This window comes from Falco naumanni, chromosome 8 (assembly GCF_017639655.2).
Source record: "Falco naumanni isolate bFalNau1 chromosome 8, bFalNau1.pat, whole genome shotgun sequence".
In the NCBI taxonomy this organism is placed as follows: Eukaryota; Metazoa; Chordata; class Aves; order Falconiformes; family Falconidae; genus Falco; species Falco naumanni.
Window position 1 is genome coordinate 21,454,944 of NC_054061.1, and position 26,968 is coordinate 21,481,911.

Consider the following 26,968-nt stretch of genomic DNA (forward strand, 5'->3'; position numbering starts at 1 on the left):
GAGAAAAGAAGCCACCACAGGGCGCTTCTCCAGGCACATGATCTTTGCCTGCAGCAGGACCAAGTGAGCCCAGGCAGGGGGGTGGGGGACACACTGGTGATAGCATTTAGTGGGCTGGGCACACATTTTGTCACCCATAGACAAGCCAGGCACAGGCGTCAAAGGGATCTGAAGCGAGATGCCAAAGGTAACAGTATGGAGTCAGTGTCAGAGGCAGCAAGTGGGCTTGATGCCATGACAATCAGGAAACACAGTGGCTGGTGAAATGTTTGTGCTCCTGGGTCTGTGCCTAGAGGGGGATGAAAGACCAGGCTGCTGAGCTGGAGCTGCTGGAGGCCACTGCTTGCCTTCACCAGGACTCCCACCAGTACTCAGCATGGACAGCTGTCACAGACACCCACTCCTTTCTAAGGGGGACAGTGGGGTGGTGGAGACTGCTTTCCTGGCACCCCATTCTTGCAGGCATGGTTAGGCAAACAGCCCAGCTTCCCTGCACGATGCATGGGCATCTTTGGGCAGGGCAGAGTCCCAAGTGCCCCAGCCAGGCTCTGGGTCACCTGCTGTTTCATGGCCACAAGTACAGCCAGACCAGGAATCTGTCCTAGGGGCTTCATCCCTGTCTTAGCCATGAAGAGGACATCCAAAGGACTGTCAGCCTTTCCTAGCCCAGTGGGGCAGAGGGAGCCACCCCACAGATCCAGCTAGCTTCTCACTGCCTACATCTCCAAAATACATTTCCCATCTCTTGACCTGTTAAATTACCACCAGTGGGCAGCCCAGCATGCACTGCCAGCCTGCAGGAGGAGCAAAGTAGATGAGAACACATCTTTGCAGGGGCAGCTGGGCTCCATGCAGACGTCCAGCTTCCTGCAGAAAAGCCTTCCAGTGGAGCTATTCCCAGTGCCCACCAGGGTGGCATGGAGCCCTGGGCATGTGGAGCTGCCCACTGTGAAAGGCAGAAAGGTGGCAGGGCTGGACCAGGGAGCAGCTCCAGGAAGGGGAACAGCAGGAGCACATCAAGGCAGGGATTACAGCCAGGTGACCTGGAACAGAAGGGCCTCCTACACAGCAGCTGGAGGCATTATTTGCTTAATAGACTTTGAAAAAGGCCAAAGTTTGGAGTCTCTGATTAAACTGGCACTCCCATAGCATTAAGGTTCAGGTTTGCACAAAACGGAGCCAGTAGTTTGTTTCCCTGGTTCTGGGACTCAGGCCACTGCAGCTGCTGGGGGCTTTTACTCTCCAGATAATAACACACTAGGGTGCCCATTGTCACCCACCTGCTTCCCAACTGCTGTAGCCATGTACTTCAGGCTATCTATCTCAGGAAAGTAGGTATCTTTGAATATCCCAGGAAGCACTGGAAAGCCAAAGTATTGTTGCATTTCCCCCTTCCCACACCCCAGGCTTTGCTACTGCAAAACTTATCAACTGTGCGAGGGGGATGAACTTACATACTCATTTCCTAAGCAACCTCTTCCCCATGAGCATAAAGCTTATTTCATGCTTTACCTGAGCTAAATTAGGCCAAAAAAAAAAAAAAGTTCTGCGGACTACTCACTGCCCAGCTTCAATGCACGTTGTAGGAGCAGGAGTGGAAAGCACTAGATTAGCATTCCCCTTTGAAAACTGAAGTTTGACATCTACTGAAGGAAAAGGGGCTGGAGGAAAGCAGGTTTCCTGCATGGGTAAAAGCCCACCCTTTCTGCTTCAAGGGTCTCTTCTAAAACCAGCATCTCACCCTGATCTCAGCTCAGTCACATTTGGACTGATCAGCGGCCAGAGTGGCTTCACCCACACCAGAGGCAGCTCTGCTTGATGAACAGACATCACATCCCTCCCTGGGCATCAGCTGGCAAAGGTGGAAATCTCCAAAGAAACACAGATGGGGCTGGCCTGGCTGCAGGTTCCTGCAGTACAGATCCTGCCACCAGACCCTTGTACCACACTGGTCTGCTGCACCCCAAGGAAGGCACAAGCCGATCTAGCAACCTCTGCCATGTACTTGGGATCTCTGATACTCTTCGCAGTACCCCACTAGCAAGGGCATGCTGCTACCTACAGTCTTCAAATGTCTGACTCCTTTCCACCTCTGTCATTAAATTAACAACCAGAGTGTTTGTAACAAAGTGTTATTTATTAGAATATTACATTGCACTTAAAAAATAAGGGAGGTCTGACCCTGTCATCTTGACCTACACGAAGGAGGCAGGGCCAGACCTACAATAAATATAAATACTATGTACAGTTTATCTAAAATAAATATATAATTTAAAATGAAAAATATATTGTTAAATAGCTGTTACCCTCCCACCCCTCCTGTGCCTAAGAAAGCCCCGGGCCTGGTTTCCTCGCCTTTCACAGTTTGTTCCTCAGCATCACTACAGCGGATGGAGAGATGCCCAAGAGCCCCTCTGCTGCAGACTGGCCTGTCCCTCCTGCCTCCATGCAGTCACCTGGCTGGCAAGTGTCTCTGTCAAGCCCCCTCCATCCCAGAGATAGCCACAAAGCTGCTTGCAGTGACACCACTGCCCAACCAGCCCCAAAGCAGGTGCTCTCCTGCTGCTTCAGTGAGCTCTTGCCAGGCTTCAGGCTCCCAGGGACGGCGCTGGTTCCGTGGCTCTCATGTCTTCCAGGAGGTAGAAGTGTGTTAGTGCCGACCCCTACAAGACAGCAGCAGGAGAGCTTACAACACAGCCCGGGGCCACTGCCCAGGGAGCGGCTCCTGAATAGCAGGGCCAGCCCAGTGGAAGAGCCCTCAGCAGCCACTCCACCTTGTGGGGCTGGACCCAGAAGGATGGGAGCCAGGAAGCTGGGGGAGCAGCAGCTAAGCATCCCACCCCATGTCCACCACATTTCCCTTCCAGTGACCGCAGCATTTCCCCCTGGACATATCATCCCAAATAATCCCCAGGACAGAGGGGACAGTGATGAAAGCCTTGTGCTGAATACCCTTCCCCAAAATTCAGCTCCTATAAACAGCTAAAAATCCCACCCCCAATACTATTACCAACATTACAGAAATTCTTTGAAGGCATTACCTCATCCTCACAAAGAACAAAGATTGTAGGTTTTTGAAAAAAAGAGAAGTAGCTGTAATACGTATGGGCACATCTAACGTCAGGGTTTGGACCAGACCAGAGGAAGTCTGCAAGCTTTCCAGAACCCAGCCACGTGGCCACCCCTGGGGCAGAGCACACCCCATGGCCCAGCCAGAGTAACATCGCATGGGGCTGGCAGCAAGATTCCCCCATGCCCAGCTGCAAGGCATTACATTAGTGCAAGTAATAAGCAGAGTGGGAGTGAAAAGGAAGGGGGTTTTTTTTATGCATATATAAATAGAGGCAATATCCAAGGAGGGGAAGTGACTCAGAGGGTCACAGAGGGAGCAGAACAAGTGGGGGGAAAAAAACCAGAAGCAGCTTCCCCACTGCCAAACATCGCAAAAGCATGCAACGACACGGCAAAACAGGGACTTAAGATTAGAAAAGAGTTGTTGGTGGTGGCTTGGGGTGTCAGGGGACAAGGGCTTGAGCAGGAAGGGGAAGAGGGCTGGAGCCCCACAGAGAAGTCCAGGCTCTTGGGCCAAATCCAGCAAGCTGCTTCTCCAGACTCAAACTGCCTTCAGCTCCTGCCTGGCTCTGGCATGGGACCCACGCAGCAGTCCCAGCCAGCATGAACAAGCAGAGCCCCCAGATGTCCACCTGCCTCACCACTGCCCCATGCCCAGCCAAGGGCTCACCTTGCCAGCACCCGGCATCCTCAGTGACTCACAGCGATGCCCAGCTTGATTTTCTCTTCATTTTCTACATTGTAGACACCCCTCTTGTGACACCTGTGAGGCCAAGCAAAGAGATGCTCAGAGCATGGAGAGGTCCCTGCCACCTTCCCCTGCATGGATCCGATGGCTCAGCCCCAGCCCACTCACCTGAGCATCAGCAGGGCTGCGATGATGATGAGACACAGGGAGGACAGGATGACAGCAACAACAGCCAGTGCCGTAGTGTGGTCATATGCACTGGGGGGGTGCTCCACAGGCAGCAAAAGGCCATGGCATCTCTCTCCATGGTATCCTGGCTGGCATCTGGGCAAGAAGAAAAGCCTTAAAGGTCACCGAGTCCCTCACACCCCAATGAAAAGGTGCCGTCTCTTTTCTCAGCCTTAGCCAGCACCCTGCCTATTTCCATTGTTCCCCTTCCCCTGAGCTGGGAGGTCTGAAGTCACCATCACCTCTCTGGTATTGGTCAATTAAGTTTCTCCTTCCCCAAGCACAAAATGAAGATTCCTAGAAAGGCTGAGCTCCCCCCAGAAGAAAATACCAAAGTCTGTGCTCTTCCCTGGTGTCCCCAGGTGGAGCCAGGCTGCCCAAACCACCTCTGGAAGTGGGAAGTCCCATGCAAGGTAGCAGAGAAGCAGCTGGACATAGCTCAGCGCTTCCCTCAAAGCAGGATGTCCCTGCACACTCTGCCAGCCAGAGGTGTGCCATCTCCCTACAGACTCAGGGAGATTACTCACGTAGCAGAAATAACACTCCCCAGCAGAGCTACAAGGCTGCCCCCTCACCCTGTGAGTCAAAGTACACTGATGCAACCAGACAGATATACCAAGCCCGAGGGTCACTGGCACTGATTTCCAAGATGGGGTCTCAGCCCAGCCTTCCTGCCTGCCCTGCAACAATACCATGCACCAGCATAACCTTCCAGTGAGGCCGGGCATAATGCAGAGGTGCAGGACACAGCCTGGCAGCATTCTCATCCCACCCCATGCACCAGGGACCAGCCCAAGGAAGCCACCACCCAGGATGCTCTGCAACACAGGCAACCAGCCATGAAGAGCAGTGACAACCAAGTGACACCAGCCCACATGAGGTGTCATTATTGGAGGGGACTGGGGCTGCTGATCCTAAAAACCATGATGGCTCTGAGGAGATACCACCCAGGGATGGGCCACCAGGCTGCAGAACCCCAGCCAGTCCCCACAGACCCCTCCTGCCTTTCCCATGTCCCAGGTCCTATTCCAGCCCCAGGGATCTGGGAAGAGCAGGAGATACCTGGCTGTCCCAGTCCAAGGTAGGGGGTTGTGGTACCCCAGATCATGCTGGGTCACAGGTCCAAGCCGAACCAACAGAGATCTCCTCTTGCTGGCAGTCCCAAGCCCCCTGTGCAAGGGCCCAACTTCATGAACTAAGCGGTTCAAGGAGCCATGTGGATCCTGATCCTTGTGGATTGCACGGCATGAGATCTTGTGGGCACTATAAGCCAGGGAGCTATTACTTTTCCCAGGCTCCAGGCACAGGGTTGGGTGGCTCAGAGGATTGACAGCAAAGAACAAAGCCTCTTATGTATCTGCCAGCTCAACTCTTGCCCACGTCAGCAGGGATCAAATGTGCACCCCTGGGTATTTCCCCTGGTAGCTGTGCTGGATCCAGGTGCCCTGGTAGCAGGCAAGCACTTTCTTTTCCACTTGCCTCATCTAGTACCTGCTCTCTACCTGAATCCCAGAGGGGTGGGGGAGGTGGCGTTCACAGCCCTGTCCTTCATCAGGGCCAAGGGACAGCCTGGGCTTTGGCAGACTGTCCCCAAAGCTGCTACCTCCGAACTGCCTTGCTGGTGCCACAGCAGAGATGCTCCTCCTGCCTGCACCAGTATGTCGACAGCTGCAGAAGCTCCGAGCTCTCAGCCAAGGCTGGCAGCAGTGAGGGACAGTGGGACACAGGGTTACAGAGTCAGGATGGGCTCTTGCAAACCAGATCCACAGACGACCTTGGCTGTGAGACCCCAGCCCCTGCTCACCATCTTCCAGCCCCCACCACTGCAGGTCTCTGCAACAGCTCTGCCAGAGCTCACTGCACCAGCAGGGGATGCTGGGTCTAAGTCCATGAGAGCTTTTAGTGGGGGATGGACCTTGCTCAAGAAGCACAAGGAAGAGGCCAAGTCAGAGCTGTCCCTGCATGGACATAGAACATGCACTAAAAATATCTCCTCTGCTCTTCCTCTGTCCAGCCCAGAGAATTGAAGGAACCATGACTAAGGCTCCCCTGGCACAGGCACACGCCAGCAACTCACATGCAGGAGGGAGCTCCCAGCTCTCTGATGTATTTGCATTCGCCATGAATACAGAAATCCTTGTACTTCCGCAGGCACGGGTCTCTCTTCTTCCCCAGGCCTTTGCCTTTTCTTCTTTTATTCCCATTCCCTTTTTTCTTGGGAGTAACCAGGCCCTGAGGCTTTGACAGGAAAGCAACTGGAAGACAATTTGGGATGGAGAAAACAGCAGTCACATCACCTCTGTGTGTCAGCTGAAGAGAAAGCAGAGCAGCAAACCCCAGGCTCAGCCCTGGCACTCCTGCAGCCCTTTGTGCAGTGATCTGCCCCCACGCAGAGGTTTTTGGTTTGTTTTTTTTTTTCTTTTTTCTTTTTTTTTTCAGCTTCTCGCAAATATCATGGCCTTTCTGATTCATAAGAACAATTTTCAAGGAAAGAAAGGAATCGGGGGGGGGCGCGCACACAGAAACAGTGCTTTATGCATCTCGAATGTTGCTATTATATGCACAAGTTTCCACTGAACACAGAAAATTCTTAATTGCTCCTTTATCTGGCTTTTATTTCCCCAATGAGCGCAGTCTTTTGTAAGACCCCATTCATGGCTCTGATGGACACTCCTTCCTGTGGGTACACGGATGCCTTGCACACCCAGAGCAGGATTAAGAGAGCAAGCCTGGCTTAATTTTTGGTTTTGCAGAGCCAAAGAGATGGCAAGAGCAGCATTCCCATGGGTTGCAAAGGTAAGTTTTAATTGCAGCGCAGAGCCTGGTGGCTTTTGGCACAAGGCCAGCTCAGCTCCCTGCTAGGTTGCTGAGAACCAGAGCAATGAACTCCTTGCCTGGACATGGACCAAAACCAGCAACATTACTGGAATAGTTTTTAAGATATGCAGATGCCCAAAAAGTCAGCCCACAGCTTGATCTCAGAAGGTGCCGAGATACTAGAGTGCTCACTGCTCTGAGAAGGACCTTTCAGCTCCCCCTGAACCACGGTGCTTGGTAACTCCACTGAGCCCAGGGAAAAATGAACTAAGCCCTGCAGTGCCTGGGGAGAAGAAGGTGGCTGAACCTAACGTGGCAAGTTGTAGCCTGCCTAATTCCTTCTCAGCCACTTCCTGATGTAACCAGCACCTCTTGTGCTGGAGCACACCAGTTGCACACCTAGCAAAGTTATTTCTCAATTTCCATATCCTTCATGCTGCACCTGGAGACACTGATACTCCAGGAAACTCTGTGGCTTGGAGAAACTCCTGGATCCGGTTGAGGCCCAGGGCTCTGCCCCAGGCTGGCAGCAGAGGTTGTCCCCTCCCCTGTGAGTTATCTTCCAGCCACAGCCAGCAGACACACAGTGCTGCTGACCCTGCTGACCCCCCCAAGCCACCTCCACTGTCACCACCCCTCCTCCCCAGGCCTCTGTCCCTTAGGGCAGCCAGAGAAGATCTGGAAGGTCTTGCTGGTAGGAAAACTGTCCAGACCAGGTGGGCAGGGGGATGCTGTTGCTTTCCCCCAGTCAGACACCCAGGTGGCTGTGGCACAGAGGAAGGTGCCTTCAACACAAAAGGCAGATTTTTCTGACTGCAGCTCAGCTCAAGGCATCGAAAAAGTACTCAGAGAGGCTGCAGCCTCATTAATCAGATATCCCCCATCCCCTCAGACTGTCCCACAGATGAGGGCCAGCCCATGCCTGCCAGACTACTTGCTCTAGGACAGGGTCCCCTCCTCAGGGGGATGCACAGAGGAGCAGGCTGCAGCATCTCTCTCCCAGCAGGAGGGGTAACAGTGTTTCCCGGGGGCTGCATCCCCTTGGATGCAAGGGGATCAGACCGGTTTTGCAGGCTTTTTTGTCACAGTCTGATGGCACAGCCAGAAAGCAAAGAACACAGAAAAAAAGGGAGGTTGAACTGTATGGGGCAGAACACGCTCCTCCTGGTTCCAGGATACTGATCTCAGCAGGTCATGTGCAGGGCACAGGTACAAGTCACCCTCCTCAGCCTGTGATGGGCCCCCTGTCCCACCCCCATGAGAGTCCCCCGTACACTCTCTCCTCCTGAGGCCAGGGGAGAGGAGGCAAGCATGAATGCCCAGTGAGCCTAACAGAGCAACAGTGTCCCCAACGCCCCCGTAGCAGGGACTGCCGGCTGACTAGCCCTGCCTAGGTATGAGGAGCAGCCGTGTGTAGGCGAGGGGTGAGTCACAGTGATCCCCTTGCCGGCGGCCACCATCTGGAAGGCAGCACAGGCCCACTGGCCCGGGCTACACACCTGCAGGCTGGGACTGCGGTGCCCCCCCAGAAGGGCTCTGCCTTCCATCTGGCCAAGGAGTCGGAGGCCCGGGAACCCTTTGGACCCCCATGACAGAAATTTCAGGGACATAGTCCTTGGCACAAGGCAAGGAGCAACTAAAGCCGTTGCTCTGTGCTAGTGCTCCAGGGCTGGCCCCACTCAGGACGGCTGCCGTGGGCACTCGGTACCCGGGGACTGGGGGCTCCCCGGCGGCCCCCTCCGACGCGGAGCCAGAGCTGCTGCCGGGGCACCCCGCGGGGCTGAGCCGATCCCAGCCCCGGTCCTTCTGCACCCCTCCCGGGTCCAGCCGCCCCCAGCCCGCCCCGCCGGACAGTACCGGCCCCATGCCCCCGGCCCCGTGACACCACGCTTCGAACCCCCCAGGACCCCCACCCCCGCCCAGCACCCCCAACCGCCCCGGCGGCGCCTCCGCCTGCCCGTCCGTACCTCTCGGCAGCTCGCTGAGGTCGTCCCCCGACGCCGCTCCGACGCCCTCCTTCGCTGGGCTGCCGGCGAGCAGCGGGGCCGTGGCCGGGGCCCCGCCGCCGCCCTTGTGCAGCACCTCGTTGTGCAGCTCGGCACGGCCCAGCCCGCCCGCCGCCACCGAGCACACTGCGGAGAGGGGGCACGATCAGGCGGGGTGGGCTGAGCCTTCCCGGGACCCCCCACGCATGCCTGGGACCGGAGCCGCGTAGCCCACGACCAGAGCCACCCACGCGTGCCCGGGACGCGCGTCCCCACTCATGCCCGGGCCCAGGGTCACACCGCCCGAGCTCAGGACCTCCTACACGGGACCGGGGTCGCGCTGCCTGGGACCACCACCGCCCGCCACGTGCCCAGGACCCCCCACGCGTATCCGGTGCTGGGGGCGCGTTGGTCGTGCCCAGGACCCTCCTCTCCCGTGCCCGTACCTGCCGCCAGCAGCGCGTGGACCAGCACCGCCCGCCCGTCCATGACCCGCGGGCACACGCGTCCCAGCCGCAGCTACCTCCGCTCCGCTCCGCTCCGCGCCCACAGCCGCTCTCCGCCAGCGCGGCCCCGCGGCCGGTAGAAGGCGGCGAGCGGCGGGGCGGGGCTGCCCGGCCGTCCCGCCCCCGGGAAGGGCTTCCCCGGCCGCTGTGGGGGGGTCCCGCCGGCCGGAGCCCGCCGGGGCGGCGAGGAGTCTGGGACCGGAAGGGGACGACCCCAGGGGGTCCCTGGCTCCGGGGCTGCGGGGGTTGCAGGCTCACCGGCTACCGCCGCACTGGTAGTACCCTCTGTCCCCAGCCTCTGTGACCCAGCACCGTGGGGCTGGGCTGCGCCGCGCCGTGCCGTGGGGAGCCCGGCGGAGAGGATGATCTCTCTAGGGCTGCGCTAAAACTGTGCGGGGGGAGGAGGTGGCCTGGAGAAAGCAAGCTGGAGACTTCATTGTCTGGTCTCAGACAGAGGAAGAAGAAGGGGGATCACGGTGCACACCGTGGCACACTGGAACAGGGCATCCGCCGGCTGTTGGGACTAGTGCCCAAGGTGGCCTGGGAGGTTTGAGGAGGAGCAAGTGCACCCCACAAGAAGAGCATCAGGCAAGTGGCAGGACCTCACAGTTCAGGGCAAAAACCTCCTCCTGGCCTTGGTTGATGGGGTGGCACCCTGACAGGGAACAGTCTTCCAGCCACCTGCTAAACTGTACTGACAACGGGAGAGGTGTGGAGGTGGCAGCCTGAGATGGTGGCAGAGACCCTTTTTGTCGATGAGGCCACCTTTGTACCCTCTAAAGGTTAATGGAGAGCCTGACTGGTTCAGTCACAGCTCCACCTTGCAACACCCTCTTAGTTGGCTGCTGTCCTTGTCTCCTCTGTCCAGCCTGTGGCTGTTGTGTTTGGGGGCTGCCAGCACTTCTCCGTCCCCTTCACTGAGCTGGTGACCACTTGTTGTGTTTGGCCTTGTCTTCAACCCAGATGACTGCCCAGAAAACACTGCTGACACTGGCATCACACAAGCATGGAATCTTGTCCCAGCTCATGGTAGGGCTGCCCCTTGCTGGTTCCTAGAGGTCCTGAACCCCCAGCCTTGCTGCTGGTTTGGGTTCAGCAAGGCCTGATTAAATATTCCTGCCATTGTTGTTAGCATCTCCAAGGAATACTGCTGAAAAATTTGGCAACCCCCCCGACTCACGCCCTCATTCTTGCTCAGACTTGACTTTGGTGGTTTGGACAGGGTGGTTTGCTGCCACCTCCTCCAGCCATCAGCAGCCTGAAAGACTTTGGTGGCAGAGCAAAGCAGGTCAGTGGTGGCCCAGCCAAGGGGCTCCATCCCTGGGGAGCCCTGCGCAGTGGCTCCCTGGTAGGTCCCTGTGTGGGGAGGGGATTTTCCCCCCTGCCAGTTCCCCACCACATTCCCAAAGCTGGGCATGTGCGGGCAGCATTTGCTGGCTGACCTGGCGCCTTGGGAGAGTAAGGCACTGGCCCACGTCAGCTGCCAGGGATGTTGCTGGCACAGAGGGCTGGCAGCTGGTGGGTTGGGGGGTTTGCAGGCTGCCATTCCTGCCTGCCTTCCTGCCTCTACCTCCCACTGCCTCCTGCTTGCCTGTCCCCCTGCCTCTGCCTCACTGCCTCCTGCTGTCTGTTCCCCTCTGCCTGCCGCAACCTCCCTTGCCTCTGCCTCCTTCTGCCTCCCACAGGCCCTGCAGCCTCCCTGCCTGCACCTCACTGCTAGCCGTGCACCATCCCGTGAGAGGGCCGTGCTGGGGGAGGCCCCATAGGAAGGGGAGGCAGACCCCCGGGAAGGTCCGGGTCCTGGGACCTCCCCAGCTCTCCTCATCCACAGGTCCTGCTGCCAGAGGTCTCCCCATAGTCCCCACCCCAGCCAAGAGCTGCTCCTGGGGATGAACCCTGCCCAGGGCCAGTGGGTTCCAGTGCAACCAGCCTGTGCTGGCCGGGTGTTTGTGTTGCCTGCCGCTGTGTTTGCACTGCACACAGCCTGGCTGTTTGTATCCACAGAGCCAAGGGAGCCAAGCCCAGTGACAGTGGCAGTGGGTATGCCACACAGGGTGCTGTTCTCCCCTGGCAGTAGTACCTTGCTGGCTTTGCCCAGCAGGGTAGTGTGGCTGTACCCACATCTTTCCTCCCTGCACGTGCTGCAACATCTGCTCGTCTGCCACAGCCCACGAGGGGCCCTCCGCACACTGGGATGGGTGATGGCTGCAGCCCGGACGCACTCCCGGCCCTTGCCATGAGCCCCAGCAGCAGCAGCCCTGTATTGCCCCGCTCTGGATTTCCTCAGCAGTGACACATCCTTCCCCAGTGTACACCCCCACATCCCATTTCCCAGAAAGAGCTGCCACTGGTCCATAACACCCCTCCTTGCCATGGGCACAGATAACCTGGCACAGGCATCAATGCTGCCACCAGCTATCCATTTGGCTTTGCTGTCCCCTTGCCAAAGCCTTGTGGGGTGCAGGAGACCTTGGGAACACACTTCTCTCCCAAGAGCACCAGTGCAGCTTTGTCCACGTGGGTCACTGGGAGGCATGATGGTCCCCTGGTCTCTGGCCCAGGTGGGCTGCCAGAGGTGATGCAGAAGCCAGCGGCACTGGGACCTGTGGGGTTGGCCCCAGTGTTTTGAGATCATTGTTTTGGGCTTAGCTCGCATGTATTGGTTTCTGACCAGTTTAACCTGGTTCACAGCTTTTATAAGGTGTGGGATGAGTGGGGTCCTGCAAGTGTCAGCAGCTCTGGAGGGGAGCCCATGCCTGTGACTGCCGGTGCTGGTGGCCATGACAGCCCACAAGCCTGGAGCGGCCAGTGTGGCTCTCCAGATGACAGACACCCACCCACTGCCCAGATCAGAGGACTGCAACCCTGAAGCTCCCTACCAGGCTTTTGGCTGCAGCATCTTCCCCTCCAGCATGGCCCCTGTGGCTAAGCAAGTCAGCGCTGCTCTGCAGATGGAGGAGATGGGGGACACCAGCCGCCCACTGCTCTTCATCCAGCTCAACCAGCTCCTCAGTACCCCGGCAGGGCTGGAGTGGAGAGAGACAGCCAGGTAGGCACGCCTGCAGTGGCCAAGTTGCTGGGCAATGCTTTGGGAAGCCCAGCCTTCAAAAGCCCAGCTCTGATGGAGCCCACAGCATCTCCCAAGGCTGGTGGTCTCTCAACCTCAGCCCCAAAGCAGGGCTGCTTGCTGCCTTCTGCCCCCTTCAGTGCCCACACTGCTTCTGCCCAATTAAGGTGACTAGTTTCATGGGAGAGGGCAAGGTGTCAGCAGTGGCTTTGCACAGTCACAGCACTCTTGCTTCTGCTCCTGCTTTTGCTGCTTCTCCAAGGCTCCAACAGCTGCGCCGGGGCTGGGACAGTGCTTTGATGCTCCCCAAATCCAGCTGTCGGGCACGTCTCAAGAGGCGGCCAGGTGAGTATGTGAGGGCAGGCTTGGCTGAGGACAATGGGGCCCAACAGAGAGGAGCTGGGACCAGCTGGGTGCTGGCGTAGGGCACCACACACCACACTGCCCCTCTGCAGCTTGGCAGGGGCACAGGGCCATGTGCCATGGGGGTTTGGGGGCAGTGACTGGTCTGCCCATGGGTCAGAGGGTCGCAAAGCTGCTGGGCTGTGGCTGTGATGGCTCTCCCCAGCACCCAGCCCTCTTCTCCCAAGTATAGCTGCCCATCAGTGGGAGCCTGCTTTGCCAGGGCACGCTCCTACTGTACAGCATGCTTAGCCACCCTGCAGCAGTGTGCCCATCCGTGGTGAGAAAGGGAAGCTCTGACTCTGCCTGGCATGAAAACATTTGGCATGGCCTGAGTGTGGCAAACAGCTCAGGACACTTCTATTTTGACTGCAGCAAGTGCTGTTAATGGCACCAGCACCGCACGGGGATGGGTGGGTTGGGAGCAGCCCTGTGGAGAAGGGCTGGGGGATATTGGTGGGTGACAGATGGGACGTGAGCCAGCAATGTGCGCTCACAGCCCAGAAAGCCAAGCGTCTCCTGGGCTGCATCACCAGTGGCGTGGCCATCAAGGTGAGAGCGGGGATGTTACCCCTCTGCTCCGTTCTGGCGAGACCTGCCAGAGTGCTGCATCCAGCTCTGGGGTCCCCAGCACAAGACAGACACGGATCTGTCAGAGCGGGGCGGCAGCGGGAGGTGCAAAGAAATGGCCTGGGGTGTGGAACAGCTCTGCCGCGGGGACAGGCTGGGGGAGTTGGGGGCGTTCAGCCTGGAGGAGGCTCTGGGGAGGCTGTACTGAGGCTTTTCGGTGTATAAAGGGGGCTTATAAGAAAGACAGAGACTTTTTACCAGGGCCTGTCATGACAGAACAAGGGGCAATGGTTTTGAAACTGGATGGGGACAGGGCAAGATCGGACATAAGGAAGAAATGTTTTCTGATGGGGGTGCTGAGACACTGAAACAGGTTGCCCAGAGCAGCTGTGGATGCCCCATCATTGGAAGGGTTCAAGGTCAGGTTGGACGGGGCTCTGAGCAACCTGACCTAGTGGAAGATGTCCCTGCCCACCGCAGCGGGTGTTGGACTGGATAGTCTGTGAAGGTCCTTTCCAACACAAACATTCTGTGATCCCATGACTGGTGAAATGCCCCTGATCAGATCAGAGTGAGTTATAGGTCAGCAGGAATGGGGATGTGACTGCTGAGGCTGCCCATCTGCCCCTGCTCTGTGAGCCCACTGCAGCCCTCTCTAGATCCCACCAAACACCTCCCTGAGTGTGCCAGCCTCATGCCAAGCTCAGAGCTGGACCCAACTCCCACTCCTACTGCTTGGCATGGGGCATGGAACCACCCTGCCACTGACCCTGCACATCTCCCTGGGCAGGTGGATAAAGTTCGAGGAGAAGGTGGAGGATGGTGGGGAGCGGTGGAGTGCACCCCATATCCCAGTCCTCCCCCTGCACAGCCTCTTCCAGCTGAGAACATGCCTGCAGGAGGGGAAAATGCTCCTGGATCTGGAAGCCCCAACTTTCAAGGAAATAATTGGTAAATGGGGAATGGAAAGGTCACCTCCTGGGACTGGCTGGTCACCAGAGAGGGACCAGACCACCAGGAAGTTCCTGTATAAAAGCACTGATGCATGATAGCTGCGTGCCTGGCGTGGCTGTCTGCTGCTCCAGCAAAGCAGGCTTTTCCCTGGGCAGCGCCCTACCAGGCAGCAGACTGGGGGGACTTAGGGTTGTCCCCCATCCCTGTTGCAGACAAGGTACTTTCCGGGCAGCCCGAAGAAACAGAGCTGCAGCCTGAGCTGAGGGAGCGCCTGGCAGACCTCCTGCTCCGCCAGCCACGGCATCAGCCCACCAAATCCCTTCTGTGGCTCATCCATGAGCTTATCCTCTCCCCCTGCCGAGGTAGGCACGGTGCCTGGCCATGGGTGGCAACATGGCTGTACCACTGGGCATCCCTCTGCTGCCACCAGCCTGTGGTGATACCCACACTGGCTGTTCGCTTGCATATATGTTTTGCTGTTTGTTCCCTTTCATTGCAGGGAAGGCCAAAAGCTGGTCTGAGCCTGGAGCCCAGCTCTCCAAAACACCTCTTAAGGAGCAGGTAAGGCAGGACAGAGCTGGGCTGAGAGCAGTTGTTGCACCTGAACTGCCCAGCTGCTGCATCACTCTCCTTTCAGCTGAGAAACCAATTTAAGAAGAAGGTCCCACCGGGGGCTGAGGTAGCTCATGTTGTTGTTGGTGAAGTTGAATTCCTGGAGAAGCCCTTCACCGCCTTCATCCGCCTCAGACAAGGGGTGGGTCTCGGCTCGCTGGCCGAAGTTGCTCTCCCCAGCAGGTAAACAAAGCATGGCTGATGGCCCCGTACCTCACTTCATTCCTGTCTCTCTGCTCGGCACAAGGCTTTGCTTGGCAAAAGCAAAGGCTACAGCACCCAATGCCACTGCAGCCCCAGAACCCTGGCTCACTGCTTTCCCCCGGCTTTTCCTAGCTCCTCATGAGCATCCTGGGATGGGCTGAGAGTGAAGCATCTGTTGGGCAGCCCTGGGGGGAACATCGCCTGGGTTATCCCCACCTGAGCTCTGTGTTCACTTTCCTCCTTAGGAGGGTCTGGATGCTCTCCATTTACTGCCTGGGAATATGGGGGATCATGGCTGGGAAGGATAGCAGGAAGAGGTTTGCAGCAACCTCTTGCCCTCCTGCTGCCTGCGGGTGCTCTACTGAGCCGTGAAGTAGCCCTTGTGGCACTGCTGGTAACGGGGGAAAGGAGCAGGGCAGGAGGTGTTTCTCCACAGTTGAGGAATGCATCACCTGATGCGGTAAGGGGAAATGGTCCGTGTGCCCCTTGAACCAGGGACTTAGGAAGTGTGTGGAGGAGGCAGGCGGGGATCAGGAGGGACATTGCCACCTCCTGGTCACTGCCCAGAGTACGCGTCCTCCAGGAACTGAGTGGAGCAGGGAGGGCATCCATCCACCTCTTGCTCTCTGCTTGGTGGGAGATGGGTGGCAGGTCCCCGAGGAGCCCCCACGACTCTCGAAGGGCTCACAATAACCCCTTGCCCTGCATTTTCATTCCCCAAAACAGGACAGGAAGGAAAGCTTGTCCCTACCTATCCTTTTGCCTGTGGTGGTGCCATCCCCTTTGCTGGCCACCGTGGGCTGTCCTGTGGGTACAGCCACTGTCTTGGGGCTATCTCCTACCCAGGTCATCTCTAGGATCTTGAGGTTGTCTCGTTGCCTTGATGAAGGTGCCTGAGTGAAAGCTACTGTCAGGTAGCCAGGTGGCTACTGTCACCTCCTGACCCCTTGGAGCAGGCTCCAGGAAGACTCCAGCACTGATGCCTTATGTCAGGGCTGCGGCAGGTTCTGTCAAGCCACTTTCAGCCCCACTCATGCTGTCAAGGCGTTTTCCTACCCCCTCTCTGGAGGTTTGTTCAGGGTACGATCACTGGAACCACTCTGCAGACTCAGAGTACCAGGACTATAACTATTTTTGCCAGTTTTGGAAAGGAGTGGAGGGCTCAGTTAAATATTTGCATGGACTGTCCCTCTGGAGACATTATTTTGCAGCACCCTCTGAGGTGTGGGATTTTAGTCATATTTCTGCAAGGACTCTAGGCCGTTTTTCCAGTCTCCTCCCATGTCCCCATAGTCCTATCAAACCTCCTGTCCATGCAGCTGGCAAGCTCTCCTTCCTGATGGTAACACAACTGCATTCTGCCTGTGAGCAACATTCCCATGAGCACGACCCTACAAACGGCACCAGTCAAGACCCTGACACTACAGACAGCCCCATACTAAAGTTCAGCCCCACAAACACCCCAGTCCCAGAGCCTGAACCCATAGACATCCCCAGCTGAGGACGTATCCTTCTCTGCCCCAAGGACTTGTCCCTCCCCACCCCGAGCCCAGGTTTCTGCAGACCCTGTGATCCAGATGGGGGTCCTAGTGTCCCATGGTCTTCTGTGGTGTTTCCATGCAGTGGGCAGCAGGCATGTCTTGCCTTCTGCCCCTGAGCCCCACTTATGGTAGCCACCTAGGCCACCTTAGGAAGGCAGCAGCCCCACAAGCCCACCTAGCTGCTGGCCCCAGCATCCCTGCAGCATCATGGTCTCCCCTGGAGAAGGAACATCCCCCAGCAAAGAGAGGGCTGCTCAGGAGATGCACTGTCTTGCCCACAGGTTCCTCTTCATTCTTTTGGGTCCCCGAACCAAAGTGAAAGCCTACCATGAGGTTGGCAGAGCCATGGCCACGCTGCTGATGGATGAGGTGAGCCTGGTGCAGTGCCCATGGATGGAATGGGTCTGAGATGAAACCTAGGCTGAAGACACCGGAGCTCCTCTCCTCTGCAGGCTGCAGTGAGGGAGGGAGAGTATGGGGCAAGCTGGTGGCTTCCCTTGCCCAGGATGAGAAACAAAGTTTGGGGTGGGTGTGTAGGATGCAGGTAGACTGTTGCACTGAAGTGGATGGGTGTATTTCTCAGTGATGACTGCAGGCTGGGAGGAAAGCTCTGAGTGGCTGAATGCAGGGGCGTGGTGGCTAAACTGCAGCACCTTCCCATAGCTCTTCCAAAGGGTTGCCCAGCAGGCTGAGCACCGAGAGGACCTCGTTGCAGGGATGGAGGCATTCTTGGATGAGTTGACTGTGCTTCCTCCCAGGAAATGGGACCCCAGCACCAGAATTCCTCCACCGAGCTGTCTGCCATCTCCATACAGGAGGTAGGCTGGAGGCAGGGCACCCACAGCCTCTGCCAGACCATCTGCAGGGTCCCAGGTAGAGACCTCTGCCTGTGACATTCAAATCTCCATCTCCATGGGGATGAAGCCACCCAGGAACTGACCTTTGCCAGTAAGGTCCTTCCAGCCAAACCCCTCTACTGCTCTAGCCAATGACCACAGCTCTGGTCCCCACTGCTATTAGTCCTGCTGTTCTACTTGGCAGGGGATGGCAAAACCACTCTGTGCTGGTTTTCGGGCAGAAGCTGCTGGGAACGCTAGGTTTCGCACTTGCATGCAAAACTCATCCTCTGAGCAGGATACCTCCAGTGCTCCCCAGCTCCTCCACCAAAACCAGTCCCACTAGGGCTGGCTGGCTTGGAGGACACCATGGTTGGGTTGGAAGGGACTTTCGAAGGTCATATAGTCCAACCCCCCATCTCTCTTCCTCCTGATCTTTTTCCTCCTCCTTATCAGGGAAAACATGAGGTCCCCTCAGCTCTGCTTGCACCCCTGACCCATGTCCACTCTCCATCCTTCCTGTCCCCTCACAGCATCCCCTAGACACAGCTGGGTCCTGAGGGTTCCAACCTGAAGCCTGTTGTCTCTCTCTGCTCTGCCACAGGACCACCGTGCACCCACCAGACTGGCAGTCTCATGGCAATGGGGACATGGCAGCAGCTGGGGACAGAACTGGCCTGGGGGACCTATGTCCCAGGGAGGAGCTGGAGAGGACAGGCAGGTGTGTGCCTGGAAGGAATGAGGGTGGTGGGAGGTGTAGCGGGATGCCACATTTGGGGCAGGCACTGGCTCTACGCAGCACATGGGGCCACCACATCCAAACCACTCTGGGCTGGTGTCTCCCAGGGAAGGGACCATCCCTTGTCTTGCAGCTGTCTTGAGGGGCCATGGGCGGCTGGGGGGGCTGCTCTGAGATCTCCCTCTGCTGCCCCAGGCTTTTTGGGGGGCTGCTGCAAGACATCCGGAGGAAGGCGCCATGGTACGGCAGTGACTTCACTGATGCACTTCATCCCCAGTGCCTCTCAGCAGTGCTCTACATCTACCTGGCGACAGTCACCAATGCCATCACCTTCGGGGGCATGCTGGGGGACGCGACTGCCAACATGCAGGTCAGTATGGCCATGGGGTTCCCTGCACTAACCCCATTCCGTCCACAGGTTTCCTGGATGCTTACCTCCCACCTGTGCCTGGGGAGCCAGCCTGAGCATCACCTGAATCCTGCATCCTTTCCTGGCCTCTGTGGTCCCTGAGCGCTGACTTTGCACCCTGCAGTGCAGGGAGGTGCAGGCACCTGCCTGCAGCTATGCCACTTTAGGGGACAGGCCTAGGACCCCCCATCCCTGCCACCCCATCCCTGCCTGGTGCCTGACACCCCTCCCCTGAATTTCAGGGGGTGCTGGAGAGCTTCCTGGGTACAGCCTTTGCTGGCTCCATTTTCTGCCTCTTTTCTGGCCAGCCCCTGACCATCCTCAGCAGCACTGGCCCTGTGCTGGTATTTGAGCGCCTCCTCTTCTCCTTCAGCCAGTAAGTGACCTGCCAGGGATGGTTCCTCAGGCCAGTGTCCCCTGGCCAGGGCACAGGCCATCATCATGCCAGATGGATGTTATCATTGAGGCTTTGGGTCACCCTTCCCACCAGGGACCACAGCCTGGACTACCTGGAGTTTCGCCTCTGGATTGGGCTCTGGGTGGCCTTTTTTGGTGTGGTCTTGGTGGCCACCGAGGCCAGCCATCTGGTGCAGTACTTCACCCGTTTCACCGAGGAAGGCTTCTGTGCTCTCATCAGCTTGATATTCATCTATGACTCCCTGAAGAAGATGCTGAGCCTGGCAGATGCCTTCCCCATCAACTGGCAGTACCGGCTGGACAACGTTACCTTCTACAGCTGTGTCTGCAACTTGTCCATCCCTGGTAAGCCCAGGCAGCTGCAGGGCTGGTGAGGAGCAGTTGGCTGACACCATGGGACCCTGCCACCCAGTTAGATGGGGGAAGGTGCTGGAGGAGGAGGAGGCTGCTCAATCCCATACTTGCCTGCCTGACCACATCAGCACCGTCCTCCACTCCCCTCCATGCAGTCGGTCCCTCGGTGCCTGCCTCCTGCTAAGGCACTGGGCAGGGCAGCACTGGGAGCAAAGGAGAGACTTAGTCCATCTCCCATGGCTCTGGGATGGGGGGTGCCAGCAGCTGGAGATGGGTACCTGGGTGGGTTTGTGCTGCTGTTTCTAGCCCAGTCTGTAAATCGCAGGGTGTTTCCTGGGGCCTGAAGATGTATCCACACTGATCCTGCAAATGGGACCCATACCATGTACCAAAAGCATCAGTGTTGGGCACAGCCTGGGCTGATTGCACCCCTAAGTAGCTGGTGCTTCAGCCAAGTTCTTCACAGGGGCATCCCTTGTTGGTGCTCCCTGGGCATGAGCTGGTGCTGGGGCCTCAGGGGTCCCATGGGGCCCCATCTAGTACCCTGAGCCCTTGGGGAGAGCCTGGGGAGCAGCTCCAATGGCAATGCAGTCCCAGTCATCCCTGATGGAGTGTTCCCATGGTGCTGTCACCCTGACATCCCCCCCCCCCCCCCCCATCCCCCTGCAGGTCACAGCTCTGCAAGGAACGACACGCTGACCCCCTTGCCCCTGGCCCACCAGCAGGTATATCCCCTGCTCCCAGGCAGGCCGGTGAGGGAGTGGGGTGTGTGCAAGGTGTCTGTGTATGACCCCTCCTTGCTGCCTGTTCTGTCCCTGCAGCCTCCTGCTGTCCCAGCTGGACTGAGTAGAACCCAGTGCCTGGGTCAAGGCGGGCATCTCCTGGGGACCAGCTGCCAGTATGTGCCCGATGTCACCCTTGTCTCCTTTCTGCTCTTCGGGGGCACTTTCCTCTCCTGCACTGTGCTCAAACACTTCAGGAGCAGCCGCTACTTCCCTGTGGGGGTGAGCATCCTTTGGCTGGCTTGGTGGTGTGGGGATGGCTCCTGGTGCTGTGACCCAGGGGTGCTCCTGGGGCAGCCCCCGACCAGCCCAGGCCAAGCCCTCTCTATTTGCAGGTGCGAAAGCTGGTGAGTGACTTTGCCGTCATCCTGGCCATCCTCACCTCCTGCACTGTTGACACTGCTCTGGGCCTGGAGACCCCCAAGCTCCTCGTCCCCAGTGAGCTGAAGGTGCTGTTGGGGTGGGCATGGTGCTGTCAGGGAGTGGGTCTGTGCCCCTCACAGTGGCCATCCCACCATGCTTCTGCTGTCCTTCCCACTGCCAGGTCCGGCCATATGGGGATGTGGGCTGTGCCCCAGCAAACAAGAAGGGGTTGAGCCGCAGCCGATCCGACGCCCTGTAAATAACCTGGCCCAGTCCCAGACTAACCACATCATGGTACAGCTCATGCTGCAGTGAGAGCCATAGGCTCAAGTATGGGCTTGGGTCCCCGCCCTGGGTGTGGTGTGGAGCTGGCAGCACCTCAGAGCAGCCCGTGCTTGCTGCTGTCTCCTTGGGCTTGCCATCATCAACACCCAGTGCCACCTCTTTCACCCACTCCCACGGACATGTGCCTAGCTCCTGGCTTGTGGTAGCCAGGACAACCCCCTGCTCCACCACAGCTGGGGTGTTATAGGGGTGGGCTGGTGGGTCGCACTGCCCAGGAGCATCCCCAGCATAAAAGAGGATCCTCTTCCTCTCCCCTGGTGGAGCACCCCTGGGTGTCAGCAGGGCTCCAGCTTAGGCACCTGAGGCTAGTCCCATCACCGAGCTGTGCCTCAGACCCCACAGGTGGGTGGCAGCTGCCATGACCCTTCTACTCTCCACAGCCCACAAACCCAGCACGGGGCTGGATCATCTTTCCCTTTGGAGCCAACCCATGGTGGGTCTGCCTGGTGTCCGCAGTGCCTGCCGTCCTTGTCACCATCCTCATTTTCATGGACCAGCAGATCACAGCCATCATCCTTAACCGCAGGGAGTACAAGCTGCAGGTGAGTGGGGGACAGGGGATGGGCAGGACCCAGGTCCTGGCTGGACCCTGTGGGCCAGGGGGCAGTCAGGGCAGGCAGCTTGCTGAATTGGCCAGCAAGGTGGGCAGACCTCACTGCCACCCCTCTGATGCTCCCAGGGAGACAGCCTGCCCCCAGCCCTGCTGCCTCTCCTGTTGCAGAAAGGAGCAGGCTTTCACCTGGACCTCCTCTGTGTCTCCCTCCTGATGGCCATTACCTCTGCCACTGGCCTCCCCTGGTATGTCTCGACCACCGTCATCTCCCTGGCGCACATGGAGAGCCTGAGGAAGGAGAGTGCAAGCTCAGCCCCTGGCGAATACCCCAAGTTCCTGGGCATCAGGTACGCAATGAGCCTAGAGCCCACTCTGGGGCACCCCTGCCCATGGCTGTGGAGACAGGGAACAGGGACATGCCTGTACTGGCCAGCAGACCCAGCTTTGGGCTGCTTGTGTCTCCCTGGGGATGCCACTGGTCCCCATGGCCATCAAGGCTGAAAAAAGCAGAGATCCTGGGAGCCGGGAGGGCTGGTGTGGGTTGCAGGTTCCCGAGGGAACCTGGGGCACCCATGACACCTGCGCTGCTGCCTGCAGGGAGCAGAGGCTTACTGGCCTGGCTGTCTTCACCCTGACAGGGGTTTCCATCTTCATGGCACCCATTCTCAAGGTAGGGAGCCTGGCTTCTGGGTCTGACCTCTTTTCAAAGGCAGGGGGTGGCTTAATCCTGCAAGACTGGTGGTGGGTCCTAATCTGCCATCCCTCATCCCATCAGTCCACCACGGGAAGCTTGGCTGGCAGGTAGGGAGCTGTGAGCTATGTGGGGAGGGTCTGGGCAAAGGGTTTGGCTTGAATGCCACAGAACAGCTGGCACACCAGCACACTGTTGCCCCGTGTCAGCTGACCAGCCTCCCTATAGGCATCAGGGTCCCTTTTGGTCCCCAAACAGGCCCTCCTGCTACCCCACACACTGCTATATGGGGGGCTGAGCCTGGCTGGTGTTGGTTTTCACCTGCTGCTGCTGCCACATTAGGCAAAGCTACCCCCAGTGCACCCTGGCCACATATCGATTATGTGCTAGCAGGTGGGAGGTCCCTTCTCCTCCATCTTTGTCCTCATCTCTGAGGATGTAAAGCCTTGTAAAGCCTTTGGTACGATCCCCCACAACATTCTTACCTCCAAACTGGAAAGATATGGGATTGATGGATAGACTGTTAGATGGATCAGGAATTGGCTGGATGGCTGTGTCCAAAGAGTTATTAGTTAGCAACTCAATGTCCAAGTGGAAACCAGTAACAAGTGCTTTCCCTCAAGGGTCCCTACTGGGATCAATAGTATTTAATATCTTCATCAACGACGCAGACAATGGCATCCAGTGTACCCTCAGCACATTTTGCAGATGACACCAAGCTGAGTGGTGCGGTTCACATGCTTGAGGGAAGGGATGCCACCCAGGGGGACCTTGGAGGACATGGGCCCATGTGAACCTCATGAGATTCAACAAGGCCAGGTGCAAGGTCTGGCAGCTGGGTGGGTGCAACCCCCGGTGTATCAATACAGGCTGGGGTATGACGGGTTTGGAAGCAGCCCTGTGGAGAAGGGCTAGGGGATATCGGTGGGTGACAGATGGGACGTGAGCCAGCAATGTGCGCTCACAGCCCAGAAAGCCAAGCGTCTCCTGGGCTGCATCACCAGTGGCGTGGCCATCAAGGTGAGAGCGGGGATGTTACCCCTCTGCTCCGTTCTGGCGAGACCTGCCAGAGTGCTGCATCCAGCTCTGGGGTCCCCAGCACAAGACAGACACGGATCTGTCAGAGCGGGGCGGCAGCGGGAGGTGCAAAGAAATGGCCTGGGGTGTGGAACAGCTCTGCCGCGGGGACAGGCTGGGGGAGTTGGGGGCGTTCAGCCTGGAGGAGGCTCTGGGGAGGCTGTACTGAGGCTTTTCGGTGTATAAAGGGGGGTTATAAGAAAGACAGAGACTTTTTACCAGGGCCTGTCATGACAGAACAAGGGGCAATGGTTTTGAAACTGGATGGGGACAGGGCAAGATTGGACATAAGGAAGAAATGTTTTCTGATGGGGGTGCTGAGACACTGAAACAGGTTGCCCAGAGCAGCTGTGGATGCCCCATCATTGGAAGGGTTCAAGGTCAGGTTGGACGGGGCTTTGAGCAACCTGACCTAGTGGAAGATGTCCCTGCCCACCGCAGCGGGGTTTGGACTGGATAGCCTGTGAAGGTCCTTTCCAACATAACCCTTCTGTGATTTCGTGGTGGAGAAACTGGATACTGAACCCAGCTGGTCCTCCCTGTCCCTTCACAGTGGGTGGTAACGTATAGGGCCATGAGGGGTGTCTGCAGGCTTTGGTAGCCTCCCCAGGTCAACTCCTCTTGGCTCCCCAGCCCGAGGATGTCTGGCTCTGTCCTTCATGCAAGGACCCATCTCACCTTTCAACCCTCGCTGCCACACCTGCCCCAGGACTTGCAGTTAACTCCCACTTTGGGCGTCTGGATCAATGTTTCCTCTCAAACAGCCCTTGCATGATCCTGGGGAAGCCCGCCCAGCCCCACGCAGTCTCTCCTTGTGGAATCTATGGGGAATAGCAAGTGACCCCCATCTCCCTCCTTGCCTGCCCCGGGGCTCAAGAGAAAACCAAACCGTGCTGAGCAACACAGAATGCAGGAGCCAGTTAAGTGTTGCAGAGGAGGAGGTAAAAAGGAAAATGTTCTGGGGAGGCAGACCGCCCCCAGCGCTTATAGATTCTGAACCATAAGTCATATCTCCATGTGGCTTGGCATCATGTTCTCCATCTTCAGCCTGGACTGCTCCCACCATGTGCTGGAAAACAGGACAAGGAACTCAATGCATGTTTCCTCTCTTTGAAGACAGTGATGTCCCCACACAAGCAGCATAGCCAGGAGCATGTCTGGGTTTTGAAGCCCTTGAAGCCGTAAGACAAGCAAATAGCCATTAAATTAAACTGGAAATGAAGGGAGCAAATGCTGCGGCCATGTGTGCAGACTTTTGTAAAGAAAAGGATGTTTAGTGGGGAATCACGCCCTGCTGACCACTTGCCCTGCTGTTTTGCAGTACATCCCAATGCCAGTGCTGTATGGGGTCTTTCTGCACATGGGGGTGGAAGCACTGAATAGCATTCAGGTGAGCAGGGGCTGTACCAAGGGTGCTGGTGGGGGTTGTTTTGTGGTTATGGGGATTTGCTCAATACCAGCTTTTACTGAGCAGCAGAGACTGGATTTTATCTCTGCACGATGTGGAGCTTGGCAGGGGTCTGTCCCCTGCCAGGCCCAGGACAAGGAGGGGCAGAGAGACCTTTACGGGGCAGAGGAAAGGGAAAGGGAGGTGTCTGGGATTCTGAGGAGCATGAGCAACTTCTGCACTGATGGATCAGATGGTTTGGGAGAGGTGGAGGGACCAGTGGATAACCCAGACTTGCTCTCAAATCCACAGGGATGCCCCTGTCTGGGAGCTGGGATCTGCTGGTCCTTTGGTCCTGGCACTGCTGCCAATGTGCCAGCTCTGTTCCTCTCCTGAGACACCCACGGAGGGGGAAAAAAAATCTCCACTCCAGAAATATCTAGCCCTTTTTTTTCTCTCTAAACAGTATGTTTTCCTTGCAATTACCTTGCTCTGGATGACAGACTGGGAAACCCCCTCCTTCCCCTCCCTTTGCTTGGGGAATCCTGGGTTGTGCTCTGGCAAAGGCAGGAGCCATTTCCTGCATGCATGGAGGGGAATCAAAGGGTTGTAATTAACCCTTTAAGACCAGCTTGAGTTCTTTCTAGATGTCTGCCTGGAAAGCAATCCCCTGGCCTGGGGTGACGGTGGTACCAGGGCCCCTGGTCTTGCAGACAAAACTCACTTGCCCAGGCGTCATGCTGGTGGCCAGCATGGATGGCAGGAGGGCTGAAATGCAAAGACAATGATGAAAACCCATCCTGCCAGACCCAGTCCCAACAGAGAGGTGGGTGAGAGCTGCCTGAAAGCTGGAGGTGTGTGACACACATGCCATACTCTTGCTACAGCTCACAGACCGCGTACGGCTGCTCCTGATGCCAGCCAAACACCAGCCGGACCTTGCCTACCTCCGCCATGTGCCCCTGCGCCGGGTGCACCTCTTCACCATCATCCAGCTGCTGTGCCTGGCCCTGCTCTGGGTTCTCAAGTCCACTGTGGCTGCTATTATTTTCCCAGTGATGGTACAACATCCCTTCTAATTGGGTGGCACTGCTTTGGTGCTGGGCTGGGTGCTACCCACATGTGCCCTAAGCATTGCTGGAGCCCCAACGCTCACCTTGGCCAAGGGGTGCAGGCGCCGCCCTGGATGGGGGCACACACCCCTGGCAGGTGATGGATGTGGGTGCTCAGACCCCCAAGGGCTGGTGGGGACCTTGCAGGGCCACAACATGGCTTTACCACCAGGCTTCACCTCCCAGGCTGGGGCTGGCAGAGCCGTCACTGCTTCACGTTATATCGGTATCATCCTCTGGGACAAAGCCAGTAAAAGTGACATGCCACCTACGTGGAATTCACCAGGGGGACAGAGAGGCTGGGACAGGGACCACACTGCCTGTGCCCCAGCCACTGTGTGATGCTGATTCACACTTTGCTCTGGCCCCAGCTGCTGGCGCTGGTGGGGATCCGGAAGGGGTTGGAGCGCATCTTCTCCCTGCATGACCTGAGCTGGCTGGACAGCCTTCTGCCCGAATCAACCAGGAAGGAGGCAAAGAGAGGACAACCCAGGGAGCAGGAGGAGGAAAGCAATGGTGAGGAGGTAGGTGATGTCCTGGGCACTACGCTCTTTTGCAGCTGTCCATGGTGTTTCTTTGGTGTGGGGGCTGAGCTTGGCCCAAGCTAAGACTAAGCCTGGCTAGGGCTGAGCTGCATGGTGGCTGCAGTCGGCAGCACAGTGGCAGCAGGGCTGGGAGCGCCGCCAGTCTCACCCTCCCTTTACTTGTCCCTCCAGTTTGAGTTGATGCATCGCCGGGAACAGGGCCCAACACCTGCAGGAGTTACGATCACAGAGGGGACGATCACAGAGGGGACTTGGGGCAGCACTACAGACCCTCAGCACGGCCCAGCATGGAAGGGGCCCTCGGCCACCAGCCAGGCCAACCCCCGCCACGGGCAGGGGCATCTCACACTCGGACCGGCTGCTCGAGGCTCCGTTTAGCCCATCCCTGAAGACGGACGGGGACATGACAGGCCCGGCCGCGGCGGCGACTCGTGGCAATAAAGGGCGCCGGGCCCCGCGCCGGCAGAGGCCACGTGGCCGCGCCAGTGTCGTCACGGCGGGCGGGGCGGCGCGGGGCGCAGAGTGACGGCGTGCCCAGCCTATGGCGTCCCGCGCTAGCCATCGGAGGGCGGAAAAGGGGGTTGGCAGCCGTTCGCCTCGATGGGCAGCGCCCGGCTCCAATCGCCGCTCGGGACAGGCGGGCGTATGGCGGTCTCTCGCGGTGACGGAGTCCTTCAGAGGGGTTCGGAGGAGAGGCGGGAGCCAGGGAACA

The 26,968-nt window shown here is 57.9% G+C and overlaps 2 protein-coding genes across 2 annotated transcripts; one reads left to right on the top strand and one right to left on the bottom strand.

Annotated features, from left to right (window-relative positions):
- Positions 1 to 2,124: 2,124 nt before the first annotated feature.
- On the bottom strand, positions 2,125 to 9,359 carry HBEGF (heparin binding EGF like growth factor). Its single transcript, XM_040604935.1, has 6 exons — positions 9,237 to 9,359; positions 8,773 to 8,937; positions 6,066 to 6,243; positions 3,929 to 4,084; positions 3,743 to 3,835; positions 2,125 to 2,663 (listed from the first exon to the last, which is right to left on the bottom strand). Exons 1-5 carry the CDS (start codon positions 9,277 to 9,279, stop codon positions 3,763 to 3,765), a joined length of 615 nt encoding a protein of 204 aa, XP_040460869.1. The 5' UTR covers positions 9,280 to 9,359; the 3' UTR covers positions 2,125 to 2,663; positions 3,743 to 3,762.
- Positions 9,360 to 12,076: 2,717 nt separating this feature from the next.
- On the top strand, positions 12,077 to 26,319 carry SLC4A9 (solute carrier family 4 member 9). Its single transcript, XM_040603804.1, has 20 exons — positions 12,077 to 12,345; positions 14,126 to 14,286; positions 14,502 to 14,651; positions 14,789 to 14,850; positions 14,927 to 15,084; positions 16,928 to 17,015; positions 17,310 to 17,464; positions 18,087 to 18,203; positions 18,417 to 18,591; positions 18,873 to 19,006; positions 19,121 to 19,392; positions 20,071 to 20,126; positions 20,223 to 20,405; positions 20,519 to 20,632; positions 21,272 to 21,433; positions 21,613 to 21,791; positions 22,042 to 22,114; positions 24,534 to 24,602; positions 25,487 to 25,660; positions 26,083 to 26,319. The coding sequence occupies exons 1-20, from the start codon at positions 12,077 to 12,079 to the stop codon at positions 26,317 to 26,319; spliced, it is 2,988 nt and encodes a 995-aa protein (XP_040459738.1).
- The last annotated feature ends 649 nt before the right edge of the window (positions 26,320 to 26,968 follow it).

What these genes read in the sequence shown, in the direction of transcription:
- HBEGF (XM_040604935.1), bottom strand. Translation starts at nt 9,279, where the DNA reads ATGGACGGGCGGGCGGTGCTGGTCCACGCGCTGCTGGCGGCAG. An exon ending in CCACGCGCTGCTGGCGGCAG is followed by an intron (nt 8,938 to 9,236) that starts GTACGGGCACGG and finishes CCCTCTCCGCAG; the next exon opens with TGTGCTCGGTGGCGGCGGGC. An exon ending in GCAGCCCTGCTGATGCTCAG is followed by an intron (nt 3,836 to 3,928) that starts GTGAGTGGGCTG and finishes TTGGCCTCACAG; the next exon opens with GTGTCACAAGAGGGGTGTCT.
- SLC4A9 (XM_040603804.1), top strand. Translation starts at nt 12,077, where the DNA reads ATGACAGCCCACAAGCCTGGAGCGGCCAGTGTGGCTCTCCAGATGACA. An exon ending in TATCCTCTCCCCCTGCCGAG is followed by an intron (nt 14,652 to 14,788) that starts GTAGGCACGGTG and finishes CTTTCATTGCAG; the next exon opens with GGAAGGCCAAAAGCTGGTCT. An exon ending in CTGCCATCTCCATACAGGAG is followed by an intron (nt 17,465 to 18,086) that starts GTAGGCTGGAGG and finishes GCTCTGCCACAG; the next exon opens with GACCACCGTGCACCCACCAG.